A 21,693-nucleotide genomic window follows, 5' to 3' on the forward strand; every position below is an offset into this window, starting at 1 on the left:
GGGGTGAAGTGGACTGAGTCAGGCTGAGTTGACTGAGTCGGCTTAGGTTTTAAGTGAGTGGTCGGTTAGGGGAATTAGAGAGGGATATGGTCGGGTGAGGAGTTCGGCTACAGGTAAGGGAGAAGAGCCGGATCGGGCAAGGGAGAGGAAGACGACGTCGGGCAAGATGGAGGAGAGCAGAGGGACGACGCCACAGGGGGTTCGGCCGACCTTGGAGTTCGGTGAGTTTGAAGAAAACTCTCTCTCTCTCTCTCTCTCTCTCTCTCTCTGAGATCGAATGAAGCCAAAGGATCGGGAGGAGGTCGGGGCTTCGACGTCGGCTGAGATGGAGGAGTTTGGGATAGGAAATCGGGGTTGGATGGAGATCGGAGGAGGGCCAGCGATCGGAAAATAGGGCTCTGGCTTCGGGTGTGAGTAAGAGTCGGAAGCCAGAGAGCGTCGTGTGAGGTGGAAGAGCTTCGGGACAGAGAGTTCGAACGGGAGAAGAGCAGTCGAATGCTCTCTTTGAGTTGGTATTTAACGACATCTGAGAGCAACGATCAAGGCGACGTCGCAGGATTTGCGGGGGGGTGACCTATTCGGCGTCGATTTCAGCTGGATTTGCGGCATAATTTGTGGATCTGTCGGGCACAAGGTATGTACACGGGATTTTCAGTTTGCTTTTTCCTCTCATCTTTTCCTTTGGGTATAGCATGAGGGTCAACACCGCTCGATTCGACTATAAGCATGCCATATTAAGATGTCAGACATTTGATTTGGGCTCATTTGGGCTCGGATTGGATTAAAATTGATGTTGTTAGGATCGTCTCCTTGAGATGTTCAAATTGACTATACGCTTGCTGAAATTTGAGATTAGATGGTCCCGACTTTAATTTTTTAAGCCAATTTTATTTTTGCATTGATATTCGTGCCCGATCAAGACGAAGAATGTTTGGTGACATATCACTTATATGATTTTTCGTTGAATCGATTGAACTTTGCAACAGTTGTTAACTTGATGAATGAAATCAAACTTTGTAAAAAAACCTTGGTAGTGACCCAAAGACCTTAGTTTTACATTCCTCATTTTACGATGTTTCACACATTGTGGTAATCTCGAGCCTTTGCTTAGTTGACAAACACTTGACCAAGATTATCTTTAAGCTAATCGGTGTTGGGTCAAGATGACTTAATAATCCTATATTTTGAGAGTATAGGAAATGACTCGAGATGCATTATAATACCTTATTGTCTTTCTCAAGGGACTCAAAGTGAACTTCCTTTTTGTACAGTATCCCATGTCAGACATGATGTAGTCTAGATCACTCCTAAGAGATTTTTAAAGTTCAACACCTATACCTACTGAATTTCTTCTGGAGATTTTAGCTATCTCACTAGAATCCTTAAGGCCAACTTTTACTAAGAAGCTATGACTCTATTTGCCCAGGCCTGCACAATCCTTGTTCCGTATTTCTGGGTTAATAGTGAGGCTTGATTCCTGACCCATCCATGAATCCAAAGTATTTAATACTCTCTTTATCGATTACTTTGCACCAAAGTGATTCTGCTTGGTGAAGAGCAAATTTAAGAAAAAAAGAATAACGTGCAGATCAAGCCGTAAACAAGAATGCTTTGCTTAAGGTCTCGGCTAATATAGACAGACAACTAATACGAAGTAAACAACTTTTCATAGCCGAAAGCAACATTTCAGCAACCAAGGCTTCCTTTGGGACGGCTTTCTTGATGCTTCTTAACACAGCTTTTTAGTACAAAAATTTTTAATTTTGTATTAAAAAGTTATTTTAACCTACCTGGCGACAGAGACGGTCCATGGAGTAATGAATTGCTCCTCCGTCGCCTGATCCTCTCCATAGACGTCCTGAACGCCTCCGGCGACCCCAGATTTTGGATCTAGATCCAGCACTGAATCCCCTTCTTCTCTGCGCTCCTCCGTCGACCTCTCCATCGAAATGCCCCTTCCGTTCCCCTCTCCTGCACCGCCGCAGCACCGCACCACCACCGCAGTATCCCTAGGGCGCCACCGCCACTCTCTACTTCTCCCACCGATTCTCTGCTCCCCAAATCCAAGAAGAAAGAAGCTCAGAAAAACATCAGAAGACTTCGCCACACCCCCGACTTATTTATGATTATCCATTACAAAAAGTATTCATAAAATAAAGCTTCAGCCCTTCTCGAGAACCCTAAAATTTTGCCACGTCGTAGCGAAGATTCAAAATTCAGATTTTTCAGATAATGTTCCAAATTTATAGATAGAGAAAACTATAATTTTACCAGAATGCAGCTTTTGTTCAGCGACAGCATGCTTCCTTGAGAGAGAGAGAGTGCTGAGCTGTTCGGGATGAGTGCGAGAGCCTTGGACAAATGGAGAAACAGAGACGCCCGTGTTTAAATAGCACGGTTTATATAGTTGCTAGTGCGTTGGATTTACTCGCGGGGTTTTGTACTGTAAATGAGTCTAGCGATGCTAGTGAGTCTGGACGAGTCAGCTTAAAATCGACTCGGTAAATAATGCATGAGTCAAACTCGATGAGTCAAAATTGAGCCAGGCTGCTAATGCGGACTTGACTCGGTAGCTTGCTAGCCGGCTCTTTTAAAATATTAATATAAAATATATTTAAAATATATTAATATTCGATATTTTAAATACTAAGTTATTGACAATATTTAAAAATTATATTTCATTTTTATATTAAGCTATTCTTTATTTGTTTAATTTCTTATTTTTATCATTTTATTAAAATAATTATTTAAATGATAAATATTGTTAAAGAGCTGGCATGAACTTATGGAATAAAGCTCAAGTCATGCATAACTCAAGCTTGACTCGACTTGTTTACACCCATATGAGTCATTCCTTTGAATTGAAAAAAGATAAAAATTAAAAAAAAATATATCAAATTTTTATCAGAAGCAACTTAAAAATCGCCGTGCATCGGCCATATATCCAATGACTTGCTCCAATGTTGTTGGCAAAAGCAGGCAACAAAGTCGAGTATCAACATTTTTTAGTCGACGATGTTTATCACTCTTAAACGCGATGGCATACGTTGACATTGCTAGCACTGATGTTGTCGGGAGATGGTAGTCTGACGATGGTTGTCGGGCGATAGTGGTTGAGATCTTAGTTCGATATTGGTTAGACGATAGTGGTCAGGCGATAAAACTCATGTGAGAGTGATTGTTGGCAGTGATCATCAATATGTGAAGCTCTAGGGTTCTTGAAATTCACAAGCTCTCTTTAATTTCAGGTCAATATCCAAGCTCCAAGCCTCCTTTCATGTAAAGAAGATGGGCATATTTATAATTTTCTAAAATATTATTTTAATAATTTTAATCAAAATCTCCAAAATACTAAATTAGACAACCAATCTTGATTCCCTCAATTATAAAATATTCTTCTAGTATTTAAGTACTTCAATGAACTCATAATTGAATAATCTTATACGCATTAAATTCCTCTTAGCAAGACACTCATTTTGACTGTAAACACATTTTCATTAATTAAAGAAAGCTCATAGGAGGCATAATATATTCTATAAGAAATATTTAAGAAGGTTAAAATTCATAAGACATACCATAGTTGAAATAATTTCACTAGTGTAATATTATAAAAGACATCCTTCTCAATAACTAGAGAAGGCATTAATACAATGTAATAGACATGAATTACGAAACAACGAGTCTTATTATGTGAAGATAATAATCAATCGGCTTAGTCGAAAACAGAGTGATTGGAAAGATGAGCATTAAATGTCTAATGCAAGCCTTATCAGTTTCCTCCTCCTCCGAAAAAGGAGAGATTATTCTATGCGGAATCCAAATGTATTCGGAGACGAATTTGGACGCGCCACATCACCTGATGCACTGGACCCCGGTGATGTGGCATGCCCGGATTCGCCTCAGAACACATTCGGATTCCGCATAGAATAATTTTCCCCGAAAAAGAGAATGAATGACTCAGGCCAAGCAACTATAAGATGTTGCACATATACAATCACCCAACACAAATTAAAGAGTGATCGCTAGACAAAGTAGATGCAAGTTGCTGAGAATGTTGAGAGAATTTCTTAATAGGAAATGATGAGACATCCTCCGGAAGAGTTCCTGCAAGATATCTCAAAGGCCATTCCCAGAACTTATTCCCGAGAGGATTCTTACAGACTTGCTTTCTGAAAAAGAATTCTGATAGCATGAGATGGGCATGTAAGTGATAATTTGGATTAATCAAATCAACGTGGAATGAAGATGGCAGAGATTCTCCTATATATTCTTAACTACAATGAAGCATTCAAGGCAAGCACTCATGACACCGGACCGGAGGGGGCTCGACGACTCCTCATCGACAATCGGGTGACCATCGCCGGACACAACTCCAAGAACTACTCCTTGGAAAGAAACCACCACCTGAATATACTTCAGGACACAGTAAAGACACGAAACTCAACTCAAATATTAATTCTCCGAATCTGCCTATTACAAATATTGGCTAGGTATTTATAGACAAATGTAATAACATAATAGGCTACACTAAGTAGAAGAAAGCTATATTCTTATACAACCATATAAATTACCAAATGGAATTAATCTAGCCTGAACTTAACATGTTTTAAGCGGCTCAGCTCCGGTGTCAACTCAAGTAATGGAAAGTATAAATGGGAGATGATGCAAAGGACAATGTTACCCATGACGGCTTCAATTGGTGTTGAGGTCTCCAGAGAGGTCACCCTAGCATGGGATGAGGTACTGGGATTGGGAGCCTTGGCATGGAAGTAAGATATCCAAAGGAACAAACTACTCAATGATGGAGGAAAACACAAGTGACAGCAAGGTTCCTTGCACGGAGGGAGAGATTATTATGTGCGGACACCGGACACAGTTTACCGTCAAGAGGTGAATCAGGTGCAGCCACGTCATCCAGTGTCGAACTCGGTACCTAGCAATACCGAGCTCAGTACCGAGTAGGGGGTGACATGGCGCATTTCATTGGGCTCTGGATGGTGTTCGGTGTCTGCACAGAATAATTTGCCTCAAGGAGGAGACCGCTGAGGCTTTCATAGAGGAGACTGACTACTTCTTTTGTCAGATTAACAACCACGATGACAATGACGTTTGAGTCCATACGAACAATGAGGAAGATATTGCTCAATTGAAGGAGCACAACGAAGCAACTCCGCCTAAGGATGAGAAGGAAAATGCTTACAATGAAGCTGAGGAAGAATCTGTAGGCGAAACCAGCGCAAGGCGAATGACAAAGTTGATGAAGAAGGAAACAGGGCATGAGAGGCTGAAGTTGCGAAGCCTTTGCCAGTGAATAATATGCTGTATGGAAAATTTAGATACCAGAATTGATAGAATTACAGTGAAGACGAAGGCAAAATAATCTCTTAGTTAATTACATCAGTGATTTTGTCTCTTTAATTATGATAAGTGATTCTGAATTATAAATATTCTTGCATTTATTTTCTGGATTTATTTATATATTCGATCATCCAATTTAATCAAATGAAGAATTGATTTTTGAAAATAACGATATCATTAAGGCTTCGTTTGGAAAAACTTTCTTACTGCTTCTCAAAGCAGCTTTCTTGAAAAAAAATTAAATTTTTTTATTAAAAAGCTGCTTTAAAAAGCAGTAAGAAAGACATCCCAAACAAAGTCTAATTCTAGCATGAAACATTCAAGACCATGAAAAGCAAGAAAATTTTTGGTGGTGCATGAAGGAATCAAAAGCAATCATCTTTAGAATGGATAGCAATTAGGTCAGTTTTAATTCTGAAAATATTTTGTACGATTCCTACTATGAAATATGACATTAGGTTAGTTAAATCTCTTAAAAATCATATACTTGTAAATAAAACAGATGAAATAGAAGAAGAAAATAATGACATCCCTACAAATCAAACAAAGGATGAGCAAGAAATAAGTAAAATGGAAGAAGACTATAAGGAATAAGTGATCAATCAAGTATTGAATCCCTGACCTCATTAGCTCTTTTGGAATATAAGGTAAAAATTTTTTTATATTTGATTCAAGTTTTTAGTTGTTCTTCAATTAATATTTCTCTTCTTTTATAGCCACTTACCGCACTAAGGGCTCCTAAACTAAGTAAGATTGCTTGAGGCATAATAAGAATAATAAGAAATTGAAAAAAGGTGACTGGTTCCCCCATTTGTTGGAGGTGATAGAAAAAAAGAGAAAATTAATACTTTAAAGAGGGTATTCCAGGAAAGGACATTCCAATTCCCCCAAGTATCCTCATTCTCCCTAAAATACCGTTCCCAAATTCCAAAAACCCTTGACAACAAAGAAGTGAGGGAGTCACGACAGGATCTCGCTAGAAAAGACATCCATAGGACGAGCAACAAGTGTGGTAGAAGAAGAGTTCTTGAGATTGTTAATATCATCCAATGCTAGGATTTACTAAATCCTAAATTTAAGGCAAAATAAAGGAGAAAAGAGATTTAAGATTACGTAGGATTTAAACCTGTCATTAGTAGTTTGATAAAGGTTAAATCCTGCTTAAACCCGATCAAATCTTGCTATCACACAGCCCCTGAAGGTTGTTTGGCTGTAAGTAAGATTTTTTTTTGGTAGAAACTCACAGAGTGGCTTACAATTTTCATAAAAAATGGAATTACATGTCCTTAAAAAATCAAAAGCTCTCTAAAATACAATTTCTGAAGTAAAACCTATAAGCTAATGGTCTTATCTAATACAATAGATTTAGACAATAAAAAAAGAAATGCCAAAAGGATCCAAATAATGTCATCCAGGAAATCGAGACAACAGTAACCACAACAACATAAATCCACAGCAACCACTGAAGCAACCTGCATAAAAAGATTAAAAAAGAGACATGCACTAAAAGTTGGCTTTTCAAGCAGCCCACCAATCCAAAATGCCGACATGAAAGAGCCACCACAGGACAACTCACAGAAACAAAAGCCACAAGGAGCCACACCCCAGCAAGAACACCTACCAAAGAAACATCCAACTAATGCAGCCAACATAGAGAAAAAGAAAAAAGCTAATCTTACTATTTTTTAGATTTCGCTTGCGATGTTTACCAACACGTGAAAAATCATTAAGCATAACACGTCTCACGTTCAAGTCATACACATCATGGAATGAATCATCCTGCTCATTTATATCCTCCACACCAACCTCACAAGGTGAAGAATGTGACCCATCAAGCTAGTCAATTTGCTCCATAGAAGTTTCCCTTGGCCTGGCAATCACTTGAGCTTTCAAAGCATTAGTAGAAATGATAGCAATTGGCACATCAACAAGAGGCTCAATCCCAATAGGCCCCATAGGCGAGGGCGTTAAAGCATCAGAACAATCCAAATCTGCTAAATGAGAAGAATCTTTAATGCCCTTAATATCCGACATAACAGGAATACAATTCACATGATATGGGACATCCTTATTAGAGTTCGGAAGCTCGGGCCCAACCGACAACCCCACTACACCAAAAGGGGCAGTATTTTCAAATTAGCAAATCTTAAAGGATTTAATATATCACGTAAATCTAAATTAGCAAATCTTAAAGTTGTTAAAAAACTATTTGGCCTGTGACTACAAAATGTGGCTAAATCCTGGCAAATTATATGACAAATGTTTTTAGAACTCATGATTTACATGGAAGAAAGATTTGACAAGAAATTTAATTGGGTGCTTTTTATGGAGGGTTGGGCTTGACGATGAGATTTCGCAATTAATATGCTCGGCTAAATCTCAAATAAAAAAATATAAACCACGACAGTATCTGATATACCCTGCAATCAGGTTTATTGAGGAGGTCTCACTAGTTACATTCCAACTTTATTAATATTTTTTAAATAATCCAGGTTAATCTTGCAACTAAACAGACCCTAGTGAGGTCAAAAAGAATGATTTATTCTGTAAAGAAAAAGGAAATTTTGAATCCTAGCAAGAACAAAAACATTCATATAATATCATATCATCCGCAGATATATATCTTTAAGCACCAAGCAATTAGATATAAGAACAATAATGCACAATACAAAAGAAAATTTACCACTGAGATCGATCATTTCGACTCAGAATTCTTCTTCAAACAAGTATTGTTCAGTCGCTCAATGGCCAGAATCAACGCCTGCGTCCCTAAATTGCCCTCCCCGTATGCTATCAAAGAAACATAAAGCTGCTGCGCCAGCGCAAGTCCCGGCAACGCTAGGCCCATGCTTTGGCATTCCTTCAAACAGATTCCAAGGTCCTTCACAAAATGATGAACATAGAACCCCGCCTCCATATCCCTCTCAAGAATCCTCTTCCCGTACAATTCCAAAGATTTCGATCCCGCCGCCCCTGTTGAGATGGCCTCCATCCATTTCCCGACGTCAAGCCCAGCCTTGTGAGCATAAACCATCCCCTCCACGAGCCCCACCATAGTCGACGCGATCGCGATCTGGTTTCCGAGCTTGGCCCTCTGCCCCGCCCCAGGCCCACCCATGTATCTAACAGTCCCCATACACTGGAAGAGAGGGGTCAAGCGGCCGACAGCGGCCTCTTCGCCTCCAGCGAAGATGGAAAGAGTTCCGTTACGAGCACCTCTGTCGCCGCCGGAGACGGGAGCATCGACAGAGAAGCAGGAGGCAGCACGAGCGGCTTCGTATATTTCAGCGGCAAGGGTTGGGTCGGAGGTGGTCATATCGACGAGAAAGGAGCCGGAAGAAAGTCCAGAAATCACACCTGATTCGGGATCGAGGGTGGCCCGGCGGACGTCAGAAGGGTAACCGACAATTAGGAAGACAACGTCCGAGGAGCGGGCGACGGCGAAAGGGGAATCAGCGAGGCGAGCACCTTGATCAACGAGGGATTGGGCTTTTTCCGGGGTTCGGTTGAAGACGGTGAGGGAATAACCAGCGGCAAGAAGGTGTGAGGCCATTGAGCGGCCCATGACGCCGGTGCCGATCCACCCGATCCGAGTGGTGGAAGGGTTTATCGTTCCATTCGATGAAGTGATCGACGACATGGAGGCTGGAGATGAGAGGAGGAGATGGTGGAGGCGGATGCGATCGAAGAGAAGCGAGTCGGGCCGGCTACGGAGAGCTCGAAGGACCGGGAGCATGGAGGAAAAAAACGAGTGGGAGTTTGGAGTGGAAGCGGGGTCTGTTTGATTTCCGAATATACCCCTTAAAGGATAAGGCTGAGGCTGGGTTGCCGTCTCTTTGGCAGGATTCGTAATTATGTATTAAATTTAGGGTTTTGAATGAGTCAAATCAATTCCGGCTTGTGAGTCAAATTGGAGAAGGTAATATTTTGCCTTAATGATTTGTTTGGAACAGCTTTTTTATACTTCTTAAAACAGCTTTTTAGTACGAAAATTTTTAATTTTGTACTATAAAACTGATTTAAGAAGCAAAAAGAAAGTCGTCTCAAACAAAGCCTAACTCGACTCATTAGCTCATGAATTAACTTTTTTTAAAAAAATATTATTATAAAACATACTTAAAATATATTTTAAAAATATTTAAAAATTATATTACACTTTCTTATAATAAATGATTATTTATTATTTTTCTTCAGTCACGTCGTCAAATACCCTTTCGAGGGTGATAAATGGTGGATACCTCGTTCTAAAAAAAGGAGGACTAAAATAAAATTTAAAAACACTAAATATATATTTAAATTGAATATAATATATAAACAATTAATTAAAATTTATATTATATTTATGTAAAAATAAATATTATTAAAGTTAACATTTATCCTAATCATTTTTTTTTACCATTTTTAAATGGATAGCCGTACGGGTTCGTTGCAAGAAGAGCGAGTTTCCTCATGCAAATGCGTCAGTGAGTCCACTATATAAAGCGAGCAACTGGCAAGAACTCTCGATGCTCATCGCCGTCTTCTACAGAGGCTAACTAACCCTCCAGGTTGAAGGTGACGGAAAAGTTCCAATGGAAACCCTAGCTATCTCTACCCGATTGCCATCGCCGACTCTCCATCTCCAGTTCCGATCCCCCGCCGCCGGTGCTTCCGCTGTAAAGAACCCCTTTACGGCTTCGCCGATTTCCCTCCGGCATCACCATCGCCCGCTTCTACCCTCCCTTAGACGCGCGCTTTCTCCTCCTCCCTCCGCTCTCTTAGGTGAAGCAATCCGACGCTAGGAATGAATGTCCAATGGTTCCCTGAAATCATATAGGAAACAGGCTTAGATTCTTGATTGTATTTCCAGATGACAAGGAGGAGGCAGGGAGATTTAAGGAAGCGTCGAAGAATGGCTGCAATATGGTGCCGCTGTACCGATGCATTTTCTCCGATCACTTGACGCCCGTGCTCGCCTACCGCTGCCTAGTAAGGGAGGACGAGAGGGATGCTCCCAGCTTCTTGTTCGAGTCAGTGGAGCAAGGTTCTTTAGGAACCAATGTGGTATTCTTTCGATTCCTTTTTGCACTTTCTTTGCATTTTTTTGGTTCTTGGGATTACTGATATCCGTTCATTATTTGCGAGAAATTAATTGGAGTTAGATAAATTTTGTTCATGGGTTGTAATTGAAAGGTTTTATTTACATTTGTAGTCTTTTCGCTTTAGCGAATGAGGATCCTGCAAGGGATTGAAAAAATACCTCTCCCTTACCAGTTTTGAAAAAGTAATCTATTAATTCGATATGAAAGCATCATAGCATATACATTTAATTTCATATAAAAAAGAATTACTCAGATTTCTTGATTATTTTGTTATGTTTTAATTTCAAATAGATGTAATCAAATTTCTTGATTATTTTTTTAATCCCCGTGCGGGTATTATTTTTCTTGATGACAGCATCATAGCATAGTATCATTTAATTTCATATAAAAAAAGAATTACTGATCAGATATCTTGATTTTTTGCTATGTTTTAATTTCAAACAGATGTAATCAAATTTATTGATTTTTTTTTTGTGTTAATTTGAAATAAGAAAAAAAAAGAATTACTTAGCCTTTTTTTATTATTTTGTGATATTTAGGGTCGCTACAGTGTAGTGGGAGCTCAACCAGCGATGGAGATTGTGGCAAAGGAGAATAGGGTGTCTATATTGGATCATGGAGCAGGCTATAAGACTGAGAAAACAATGGAGGACCCAATGGAAGTTCCTCGAACAATCATGGCGGGTTGGAGTCCACTGCTCATTGATGATCTCCCTCACACATTTTGTGGTATGAAACTATTCATTAGAAAATGTTTTCTTACACTTCTTTGGAAATTAACGAGTGTTTATGTTTCAAGTTTTTGCACTTTGGCCTGTCAAAGCTCCACTTGTCTTTTAGTGGTAGCTAGAATGGGGTTGGGTTTGACCGCATTTGGTACTCTTATTGAATTCATTTACGTGATTATGCTGTTTTTAAATATTAAAAGTAAAATTTACTCCTATAAAATTGATTAGCTTAAATTTTTATAATTAAAGTAGCATTAAACTTAATTTATATAGCTTGATTTCTTAGATCTATGATCTATCGTCAAAACATTATTATTGTAATTATTATCTTCTTTTCTTTTTCTTTCGTTCCCTTATAATTTGGAGCCTAGATCATTTCTTCAGGAATGGAAAAAAGCATCAGCCCTTTCAAAACTAGACATATTAAATAGGAAGTCACCAAAGCAGCAGACCATCAGGAATTTAGATGCTTCAGTGAGAAAGTTTCTAATTTTCCAGGCAATTTGAGTTATTTCTTGGTGATTTTTTTTCATTTTCTGTGCTTAATTCCTTCAAAGGTTTTTAGCAACAAACTTTAATTTGCAAGGACATACCATTCAAAACACCAGAAAAATGAAGAAGCCTTTTACTTGAATCCAACAAGCTTATATACGATTGCTTTGCAGGTGGATGGGTAGGATATTTTTCTTATGACACAGTGCGATATGTGGAGAAGAAGAAACTTCCTTTCTCTCGTTCGCCAAAGGATGATAGAAATCTCCCAGATGTACATTTAGGCCTCTACAATGAGGTGATTGTGTTCGATCATGTTGAAAAGGTACACTTTCTCTAACCACAGAGAGATTTTAGTTTCATTATTTTATGAATCTTATTGCTGATGTGTTATAGAGGGATGCTCTTGGTATGGTATAAATGACATCACTAAATGTTGGAAGGAGTTATGGATTACTAGGGCTCCAGCTAGACACAACCATATTAGTGATTAGACAAATCATTAATTCTAAAAAGCAATAGATATGGACCACCATAAGTATATTAGATCCCTAACCACTTGTTCATTGTTGATGTGAGAGATTATTTGAGCCTCTCATGTATATCCCAACTTCAGAATGATTTTATTGGTATGACATGCAAGAATAGTCCTTGACGAGAGACAAATGCCACCAATGAAAAGAGCTTAAATATACGAAGGGAATCTAAATAGATAGATGAGAGAAAAACCAGGGATCGAGAAAGGGAGGTAGAGGAAGATGTTAAGGAGGTAGTTTTAGGAGAAGAAATATTATAACCATAATTTTAAATTCTACCTTCCTAAGTTAAGCTAATACTTAAATTTAGAAAATCATAGAAATTATTGATTTATAGTCGATAAAAGTTGGTGGTTTAAACATAGATAAACAAACAAAATGAACGAAAGGGAATAACAGAACATCTTGTGGTCTTTTAGAATCCAAACGAATGAATGATAGAGAAATAAGGGATGAAATGTTCTAATAATCATTTTAAGTTCTGCCTTTCTAATTTAGTCTAATATATAAATTTAAAAATCAAAGAAAAGGTAGATTTAAAAACATAATAATAAAGATCTCTTATTATTAATTAGAAAATGTAGATTCCAATAGATAAATTAATCCTTTAATTAATATATAAAAATTTATAAATTTAATTTGAGCTAATTTGGACATGAATCTTGACAAATTTAATAATATTCTTGAAAAACCACTAAAAATTCTCTTTGATCATGCACGAATTTTGATGCAAATTTGAATTGGAAACCTTAAAATTAAATTTGGGACCATATGAAGTTTAACTTTAGCAAACTCATAATCTAATTGAACTTCTAAGTGAGATGAACTCAACGACACCAAAATCGGTCTAATTCAAGCCCAAAAGGGACCAAAACATATTTGGAAGATTCAAAGTATTTATTGAATGACCTAGTGATATCCTCTAAATATGACATTCTTATAAGCCTTTCTTTATAATACTTGAAAATAATTTTCATTTTTTTGACTGTAAGAATGTCATGCTTGGATATCACTAGGTCATTCAATAAATACTTTGAATCTTTCAAATATGTTTGTTCCCTTTATTTGGACTCATTTGGGCTCGGATTAGACCGATTTTGATGTCTTTGAGTTCATCTCACTTAGAAGTTCAATTAGATTATGAGTTTGCTAAAGTTAAACTTCAGATGATCCCAAATTTAATTTTTAAGGTTTCCAATTCAAATTTGCATCAAGATTCGTGCATGATCAAAGAGATTTTTAGTGGCGTATCAAGAATATTATTAAAAGTGTCAAGATTCACGTCCAAATTAGGTCAAATTAAATTTAGAAATTTTTATATATTAATTGAAGGATTAATTTATCTATTGGAATCTACATTTTCTAATTAATAATAAGAGATCTTTATTATTATGTTTTTAATTCTACCTTTTCTTTGATTTTCTAAATTTAAGTATTAGACTAAATTAGAAAAGCAAAACTTAAAATGATTATTAGAACATTTCGTCCCTTATTTCTCTATCATTCATTCGTTTGGATTCTAAAAGACCACAAAATGTTCTGTTATTCCCTTTCGTTCATTTTGTTTGTTTATCTATCTATATTTAAACCACCAACTTTTATCAATGACTATAAATCAACAATTTCTATGATTTTCTAAATTTAAGTATTAGCTTAACTTAGTAAGGTAGATTTAAAATGATGGTTAGAATATTTCTTCTCCTAAAACTACCTCCTTAACGTCTTCCTCTACCTCCCTTTCTCCCTTGTTTTTCTCTCATCCATCTATTCAGATTCCCTTCGTATATTTAAGCTCCTCAATGGCAAATTATTGCATCCGGTCACCGGACGGGGAAAATAAGTTCGGACATCTAATAAAATTTGTCGCGTCACCTGCGCTTTTGACTTGCGCTTTACCTGTGCTTTCCTTGCGCTTTACTTGCGCTTTACTTGCGCTTTTGACATGCGCTTTACCTGCGCTTTACCTGCACTTTACCTGCGCTTTATTTACGCTTTAATTACGTTTTACCTACACTTAATTTAAAATAATATTTTATTAATATCCGCACCTATCTCCGCGTCCGATGACCAGATGCAATGGCATTTGTCTCTCCTCAAGGACTGTTCTCAAGATCGGACAGTTTTTTTTTTAATGATTTGTTTTTAACGTTCTGTTTGTTTTTTTTTTCTTACACAGCTCACCTTGGCCTGTTGGTTGAGAGCTTATGCTTCCAACTATATAAGAGGTCTTGGGTTCGAGTAGTTGTGTATGCGTTGTGTGTGTGAGTTTGCCTTAAATGACCTAAATGTCCCCAAAAAAAAAAGTTTTTTTTTTTTAATGATCTGCTTTCGCACCTCGCAGCCTTCCGTATTGAATAGCAAAGTTTTGTAGGCTGTAGCAATTTTTTTTTTTTCTAAATAGCAAATTTATGTAGACATGCTTTTTTCTTGAATAGCAAAGTTTTGTAGCAATTATTATTTTTTTAATAGCAATGTTCTGTACCAATAAGCTCAGCAAACATATCTAAATCTGAGGAAGACCGAAGGGGAAAACAAGTATAATCAATATAAGACAACTGAGGAAGGACAAATTTGTGTAGAAAATGATTTTTTTCTGAATAACAAAGTTCTGTAGGCTGTAGCAATTTTTTTTTTTCTAAATAGCAAATTTATGTAGACATGCTTTTTTCTTAAATAGCAAAGTTTTGTAGCAATGATTTTTTTTTTTAATAGCAATGTTCTGTACCAAGAAGCTCAGCAAACATATCTAAATCTGAGGAAGGCCGAAGAGGAAAACAAGTATAATCAATATAAGATAACCGAGGAAGGACAATTGTTAGGAAACGATGAACCAAATACAAAGAGAAATAGTAAAGAAAATTCAAAAATATCCTTACAATCAAAATTTGTTCTCAAAATGCTTGATCGGGCAAGTCGAACTCTGTCAAGGGGGCGCTGGACCACGACATATCTGTGAAGCGTACAATGATCAAAGATATGAACAAATAGGGGTCGAGCCAACTTTAAGGCAAAAAAAAAAAAATCTCTAAATATTCTTGAAGTTGAAAAATTACTTTTTGTTAAGGAAAAATAAATATTAAAAAAATCATATAAAATAGAGAAGAATACGAAAATTAAAACAAGTTTTAAGTAGTTATTAAGTTATTTAAATAATATATTTTAAAATAAAGAGAATAAATGATTTGACAACAAAAGTTATTTAAATAATATATTTTTAAAATAAAATAAAAGAGAGAATAAATTAGTTTTTATTTAATATACTTTTAATGCTTCAAACTTGATTGAAGTTTTTAGATCTGCTATCTTTTATCTTAACTATGCTATATATTTTATCATCATTTAAAATATATTATTTGTTAAGAAATGATTGAAGTCTATTATATAAATCATAACAATTTATAGCTTAAGTTATTTAAATATTATATTTTAAAATAAAAGAGAATAAATGATTTGACAACAAAAGTTATTTAAATAATATATTTTTAAAATAAAAGAGAGAATAAATTAGTTTTTATTTAATATACTTTTAATGCTTCAAACTTGATTGAAGTTTTTAAATCTGCTATCTTTTATCTTAATTATTCTATATATTTTATCATCATTTAAAATATATTATTTGTTAAGAAATGATTGAAGTCTATTATATAAATCATAACAATTTATAGCTTTTATTTTGCTTTCTACATTTTGCAAGACCTTAAGTTTTGTTATCATCATTTAAATCTCAATAGCATTTGCCTTTTCAGCTTTTCTCACCCTTTAAGACATGTTTTTTTTTTCTTACAAGCCTTTTGTGTTTGATTTGTTTTTAAATTTCCCTAAAGCCTCTATGTCGTCAATATTTTCTTTTTTATGTCGACCAGCATCAAGTTTTTCTAAATTAAAGAATTTCAATCTACCTTTTTTAATAACCTTTCTTGAAACTTTGATAATTTCTTATATTTTAAATTCCATCACATTATCCTAAGATAATTATAAGATAATTATTCATTTTAATTGTTTTTCTTATTCTACAAAAGCATGCATCAATAACTACTGCTCTATGTTATGTTATCAACGTTAATCATAGAATCAACACACAATCTTTGGAATTTTTTTCTTTTCTTTTAAATAACACGAAGTTTATATATGATTTGGCTGTGCCAATCTTAGATTTAGTTGACTCTTATTGAGTCACTTAGTGTTGCAACCTTATAACAGCAAGTACTAATAATTAATTTGCGTAGAGTTGAGTTCTTTGGAAGTAATTTACATAGAAGTTTAGTAAATGAAATAAAAGTATGATATTTTTAGGGATATTTAAAATGATAAAAGTGTTATTCCTAATTGTTTTAGAGATAAGCATTAGTTTTTTTTTCCTTATTTGGGTAAGAATTTTTTATAACGGCTAATGTAGGAGTTTTTGCGACGATGATAACTGCTAAAAACAAATAATGATGCACTTCTGGGTTGTGATTCTTAAGGCTATAATAATTGTTTTCTTGCCTTAGAAAGCATTTGTCATTCATTGGGTTCACATTGATCAATATTCCTCCGTTGAGGATGCTTATAAAGATGGGAAGAACAAGTTGGAGAATTTGCTAGCACGGGTACACAATAGAGTTGTGTGAGTAACTTATACCAGTATCCTTCTCGTTCTTTTGCCAGGACTCGTGTTTTTCACTTAGATTTTATTTGAGATGACTTTTTTACTGTTTCTTAAAACAGCTTTTTAGTTTAAAAATTAATTTTTTTATACTAAAAAGCAGCTTTAAAAAGCAGAAAAAAAATTGTCTCAAACGAAGCCTTACAAAGATTTCTTCTGCTTTTCTTTTTCAGACCAAGGCTCAGTTCTGGTTCGGTTAAATTGCAAACTCGCCAATTTGGCAGTTCCTTGAAGATGTCATCCATGACCAATGAAGCATACAAGGAAGCTGTTACGAGGGCAAAAGAACACATTCTTGCAGGAGATATCTTCCAAGTGGTCCTGAGCCAGCGGTTCCAAAGGTCTACATTTGCTGATCCATTTGAAGTGTATCGTGCATTAAGAATTGTGAATCCAAGTCCCTATATGACTTATTTGCAAGTGTGTATTCCCTCTTTCAAAATTTCCATTTTTATCGATCTTATTTCCGTTTACAATATATATAGCTTTCCTTTGATTTTGATTCTAATTTCAAACTTTTTGTTTATTGATCATCTAGGCAAGGGGTGCCATCTTAGTAGCATCAAGCCCTGAAATTCTTACTCGAATGAAGAAGGTAAAGCTTATCCTTATATAATCTGTTAGTTGTATGTTATTTGTGCAGGGCACCCATAGAAAAAACTAGAAAGATGATAAAAACAAAAAGTATGATTTTTTTTTTAATAAAATTAAAGAAGAAAATTTAAAGCTTTAAGCTCATATCTTTTTGCTTTAGTCACGCACTTCCTTACTAGACATTTGCAAAGGATGTACATTGGTGTATACTTTTTGTTGATGATATTGTTCTTACCGATATGACTAGATAGGGAGTTGATGAAAAACTTGAATTATGGAGGTCAACTTTAGAGTCTAAAGATTTTATTTGAATATTGATAAATACTATGTTATAACCTCAGTATACATTTTATGTGCAGAAGAAGATCGTGAGCCGACCACTTGCCGGGACTATTAAAAGAGGCAAGACAATCGAAGAAGACAAGAAACTTGAAAAGATACTACTAAGTGATGAGAAGCAATGTGCCGAACACATTATGCTTGTCGATTTAGGGCGTAACGATGTCGGAAAGGTTCATTTATTGCAATTATACTGGAATTTTATGTCGATTTCATTCATCATTTGTCCACTGTTAGGCTGCCTTATAAGATGCCCTTTGTCATCTTTACCTTGTCAAATTTATGCTACCGCTGATTGCTGTTAAAATCCAATTTCTTTTTTGATTAATTTATCTTTATCGAATGTGTTCCTCTAATACAATGAAACTTCTGATAAATTCTCACCTATACTTTAAGCGTCAGAATTTTTAATACAGTTTTTGCTGCAGGTCTCAAAGCCAGGTTGTGTCACAGTTGAGAAGCTTATGAATGTCGAAAGATACTCCCATGTGATGCACATTAGCTCCACGGTTAGACTCTCCCTGTTCTAAGAAAGCAACATTTCATTAATGTTTCCACCGTTTTAGCTCGTCAAAGGGTGAATGACAGCAGATTTATTGTAAAGATAGAACAAAATTTTTAAAGAGAGTGCAGTTTACATTTACTATAAGAAGATGTTTATAGAGTACACATTGTTTGTTTATGATCCATTTGTCCTCTTTTCACATATTTAGAATCAGTAAATGCTGCAGTTATAAATTACTTTCTTTGCTGACTCAATGTAGGGGAATGGGGACTCGTGCTTCATTTGGAACAGCTTTCTTATTGCTTCTTAAAGTAATTTTTTAGTAAAAAAATTAAAAGTTTCTACTAAAAAGCTGAAGCTGTCTCAAATGAAACCTCAGATTTGCATTTTATGCTCAACCATTTGTTGTACAACTTCATACATTTATATTCACTTGATTCATTGGACTGAGGTTTAACTTCATTAAGCACTAAATATTCAATTTTCTTCTTGAGCTCTGCAGGTTACTGGGGAGCTGCTTGACCATCTCACATGCTGGGATGCTCTACGTGCTGCATTGCCAGTAGGAACAGTCAGTGGAGCTCCTAAGGTTTTACCCTCTTTTATGATTCTTATAACTGACCATCCAAAATAGAGAACTTCGCGTTGATTATTCAAACCTTTGGTTTCCATATGACTGTCCTTCATTTTCAAATCTTAGGCTTCGTTAGGGACGGCTTTCTTACTGCTTCTTAAACAACTTTTTCCTACAAAAATTAAAAATTTTGTAATAGAAAGCCGCTTGAAGAAGCGATAAGAAAGCTGTCACAAACGAATCCTTAATAAATTTATAAAATTTGATAGAATTTAATCTCCAATATGACCATCCAACATAGAGAACTTCACGCTGATTATTCAAATCTTTGGTTTCCATATGATTGACCTTCATTTTAAAATCTAAGGCTTCATTTGAAACAGCTTTATTATTACTTCTTAAAGCATCCTTTAAGGCAAATTCACACGCACAACGCATACACAAAGACTCGAACCCAAGACTTCTTAGTTTAAAGCCTAAGCTCTCAAACCAATAGGACAAAGTGAGCTATGTAGAAAGCTTCTTTAAGAAGCAATAAGAAAGCTGTTCCAAACGAATCCTTAGGGGCTGTTTGGTATCGGATTTACAGCGGGATTTAAGTCGGATTTAAGTTAAATCCAGCCAAACAGTTTTTGTGCGCGCGTTAAATCCCGGGATTCGTTAAATCCCGGATTTACGGATTTACGGCTTAAATCCGGGATTTACTAAATCCCTCAGTTCGGTGGATTTAGCGGGATTTAAAGTTAGGCGGAAAACTTACCCGCGGCGCCCGTGTCGTCAAGCAAAACCGTTGCCCTTATTTGCCGAAAGGAACGAAGCCATCGCTCTACCCCGTCGCCTCGACCTCTCCGATTTTTCTTCTTCTACCCCAGAGCGTTGCTCCGACTCATCCTCTCCCATATTTCTTCTTCTTCCCCAGGCTGTTGCTCCGACTGAAACCTCTCCCATTTATTTTCTTCTTCCCCGAACTGTTGCCTTCCTCAGACACGTGCTAAACAGATTTTTCCTTTCTCTGATTTTTGGTAGGTGAGAGCTTCTTGACTAGGTGTTTATTTATTTTCCCTGATTTTTCCTTTCTCCGATTTTTTCTTTCTCTGATTTTTATTTAGGTGAGAGCTTAATTTTTTTTTCCTGCAATGTGTAGATAGAAAAAAAAATTTCATGTGTTTTTTCTTTAAAATTTTCTCACTGATGTATAAAAATCTACATAACTTTTTGTATTGTACTATTTTCATACTAGATTAATTTGTTAAGAAAATTTCCTTTCAGTTAAATGAAGTTGCCGTAGTTCATATATTTGTATGTCCAATTTTTTTAACGCTACAAATAATTGATTGGTAGTACGGTTGTTAAGCAAATTAAAATCAGAATGAAGCATTCCTTTTACACCGGATTTGTCATTTTGGTGCAATATTGCTTTGTACTTTGCTCTTTATTGAATTTTCGATCATTTTGTGAGAACTCAAGTTTGTTTAATGATGTTTTATGCAATGATATTTATCTCATAAATATATGTTTAAATTTTAAATTCCTAACTGCCATAAATCCGGAAATATGTTACCAAACAGTTTCTCAGGATTTAACAGGATTTAACATATTGCATACCAAACAGTTTTCAGGATTTAACCCAATTCAGATTTACTAAATCCGGATTTACAGGATTTACTAAATCCCACTAAAGTTAAATCCCACTAGTTGCCAAACAGCCCCTTAATGTCCATTTTTAAACAGGTAAGAGCCATGGAATTGATTGACGAGCTAGAGGTGACAAGAAGAGGGCCGTACAGCGGCGGGTTTGGAGGAATATCTTTGTCCGGTGAGATGGACATCGCACTTGCTCTCAGGACCATCGTCTTTCCCACTTGCGACCGTTACAACACTATGTACTCCTACAATCACATTCACCGGCGGCAAGAATGGGTGGCGCATCTCCAGGCGGGCGCCGGCATAGTGGCCGATAGTGTTCCAGATGACGAGCAGCGCGAGTGCGAGAACAAGGCCGCAGGTCTTGCTCGCGCCATTGATCTTGCAGAGTCAGCTTTTGTGAACAAGGACGATTAGTTTCAGAACTCCTTGAACCATCACTGTGAGTCATTACTAGGATTCATCAAGCTGTTTGCCAATAATGAAGTCTTGCTTCTCCATTACAATCGATCTCTGTCATCTTATCATATCAGGGAAAGAGAAAAATTTATCTTGAGATTAATAAAATGAGTAAAAGCTCAAAATAGTTCATTGAATGTTGACAAATGTTCAATTTAGTCTCAGAGTGTTACATTGATCTAATTTAGGTTCCGTTTGGGACGGTTTTCTTTCTGCTTCTTAAAGCAGCTTTTTAGTATAAAAATTTTAATTTTTGCAATAAAAAACCGCTTTAAGAAGCAAGAAGAAATCCGTCCCAAATGAAGCCTTAGACTCTCAACTATCAAAAGTTGATTCGATTTTATTTCAAAGCTTAAAATAAGAGTTAAAGTTAACTCCATAGTTAAATATGAATGATATTTTAGGTACTACTAGTGAATATGAGATTATATTGATTCTATTGCTCAATTTTATCATTTAATAAATTATAATACATATTTAATCTACTACATAATAAGGATGAATAAATAATGAAAGACGAGTGACCTTGCCTTCAAGCGTTTTTGGTAGATCTTCTGTTAATTTGATTACAAAGAATTTTTTTTATACTTAATTTTAATAATGATTCATTAAGATATTAATTATAGTAATTAAAAGTTAATTAACTTAATTAATATTGAATGTGATAAATATCATATTATTTAAAAATTTTAACTCTGAAAAAAGTTATTAAATAATTTTTAAAAATTGATAGAATTT

At 35.8% G+C, this 21,693-nt stretch overlaps 3 protein-coding genes across 7 annotated transcripts in view; 1 reads left to right on the forward strand and 2 right to left on the reverse strand.

Moving 5' to 3' along the window:
* LOC110097854 (NADP-dependent malic enzyme) overlaps window positions 1-2,372 on the reverse strand; it is a 14,540-nt gene extending 12,168 nt beyond the window's left edge. The window contains exons 1-2 of one of the 2 annotated variants that reach the window (XM_020824471.2): window positions 2,272-2,372; window positions 1,791-2,050 (exon numbers count right to left, since the gene is read on the reverse strand). In XM_020824471.2, coding sequence (XP_020680130.1) covers window positions 1,791-2,050; window positions 2,272-2,301 — 290 coding nt within the window. In that variant the 5' untranslated portion in view covers window positions 2,302-2,372. The remainder of the gene's footprint in view (window positions 1-1,790; window positions 2,051-2,271) is intronic. The other variant, XM_020824477.1, reaches the window with a different exon arrangement.
* Window positions 2,373-6,807: 4,435 nt separating this feature from the next.
* Window positions 6,808-9,136, reverse strand: LOC110097865 (probable 3-hydroxyisobutyrate dehydrogenase-like 1, mitochondrial). 4 transcript variants are annotated; one of them, XR_003700706.1, is made up of 3 exons: window positions 8,042-9,136; window positions 7,068-7,349; window positions 6,808-6,975 (listed from the first exon to the last, which is right to left on the reverse strand). XR_003700706.1 is itself a non-coding variant. In XM_020824489.2 (2 exons), the coding sequence occupies exon 1, from the start codon at window positions 9,092-9,094 to the stop codon at window positions 8,054-8,056; it is 1,041 nt and encodes a 346-aa protein (XP_020680148.1). In that variant the 5' UTR covers window positions 9,095-9,136; the 3' UTR covers window positions 6,858-7,228; window positions 8,042-8,053. The 4 variants fall into 4 exon arrangements, 3 of the variants coding, with proteins under 3 accessions (XP_020680148.1, XP_020680147.1, XP_028550658.1); XM_020824489.2 differs by having other exon boundaries at window positions 6,858-7,228; XM_020824488.2 differs by having other exon boundaries at window positions 6,858-7,349.
* A 793-nt stretch (window positions 9,137-9,929) lies between these two features.
* LOC110097850 (anthranilate synthase alpha subunit 1, chloroplastic-like) lies at window positions 9,930-20,913 on the forward strand. The gene is made up of 11 exons (XM_020824465.2): window positions 9,930-10,119; window positions 10,208-10,401; window positions 10,979-11,168; window positions 11,833-11,984; window positions 16,686-16,801; window positions 17,014-17,308; window positions 17,379-17,435; window positions 17,794-17,946; window positions 18,202-18,282; window positions 18,781-18,867; window positions 20,584-20,913. Exons 1-11 carry the CDS (start codon window positions 9,930-9,932, stop codon window positions 20,911-20,913), a joined length of 1,845 nt encoding a protein of 614 aa, XP_020680124.1.
* Window positions 20,914-21,693: the final 780 nt, after the last annotated feature.

Source organism: Dendrobium catenatum, unplaced genomic scaffold, assembly GCF_001605985.2.
Source record: "Dendrobium catenatum unplaced genomic scaffold, ASM160598v2 fragScaff_scaffold_574, whole genome shotgun sequence".
Lineage (NCBI taxonomy): Eukaryota > Viridiplantae > Streptophyta > Magnoliopsida > Asparagales > Orchidaceae > Dendrobium > Dendrobium catenatum.

Excerpts from the sequence above, each read along its gene's own strand:
- LOC110097865 (XM_020824489.2), bottom strand. The coding sequence starts at position 9,094 with ATGCTCCCGGTCCTTCGAGCTCTCCGTAGCCGGCCCGACTCGCTTCTC.
- LOC110097850 (XM_020824465.2), top strand. The coding sequence starts at position 9,930 with ATGGAAACCCTAGCTATCTCTACCCGATTGCCATCGCCGACTCTCCAT. Across the intron at positions 11,985-16,685 it reads TGTTCGATCATGTTGAAAAG|AAAGCATTTGTCATTCATTG; the intron begins GTACACTTTCTC and ends TTCTTGCCTTAG. Across the intron at positions 16,802-17,013 it reads CGGGTACACAATAGAGTTGT|ACCAAGGCTCAGTTCTGGTT; the intron begins GTGAGTAACTTA and ends TTTCTTTTTCAG.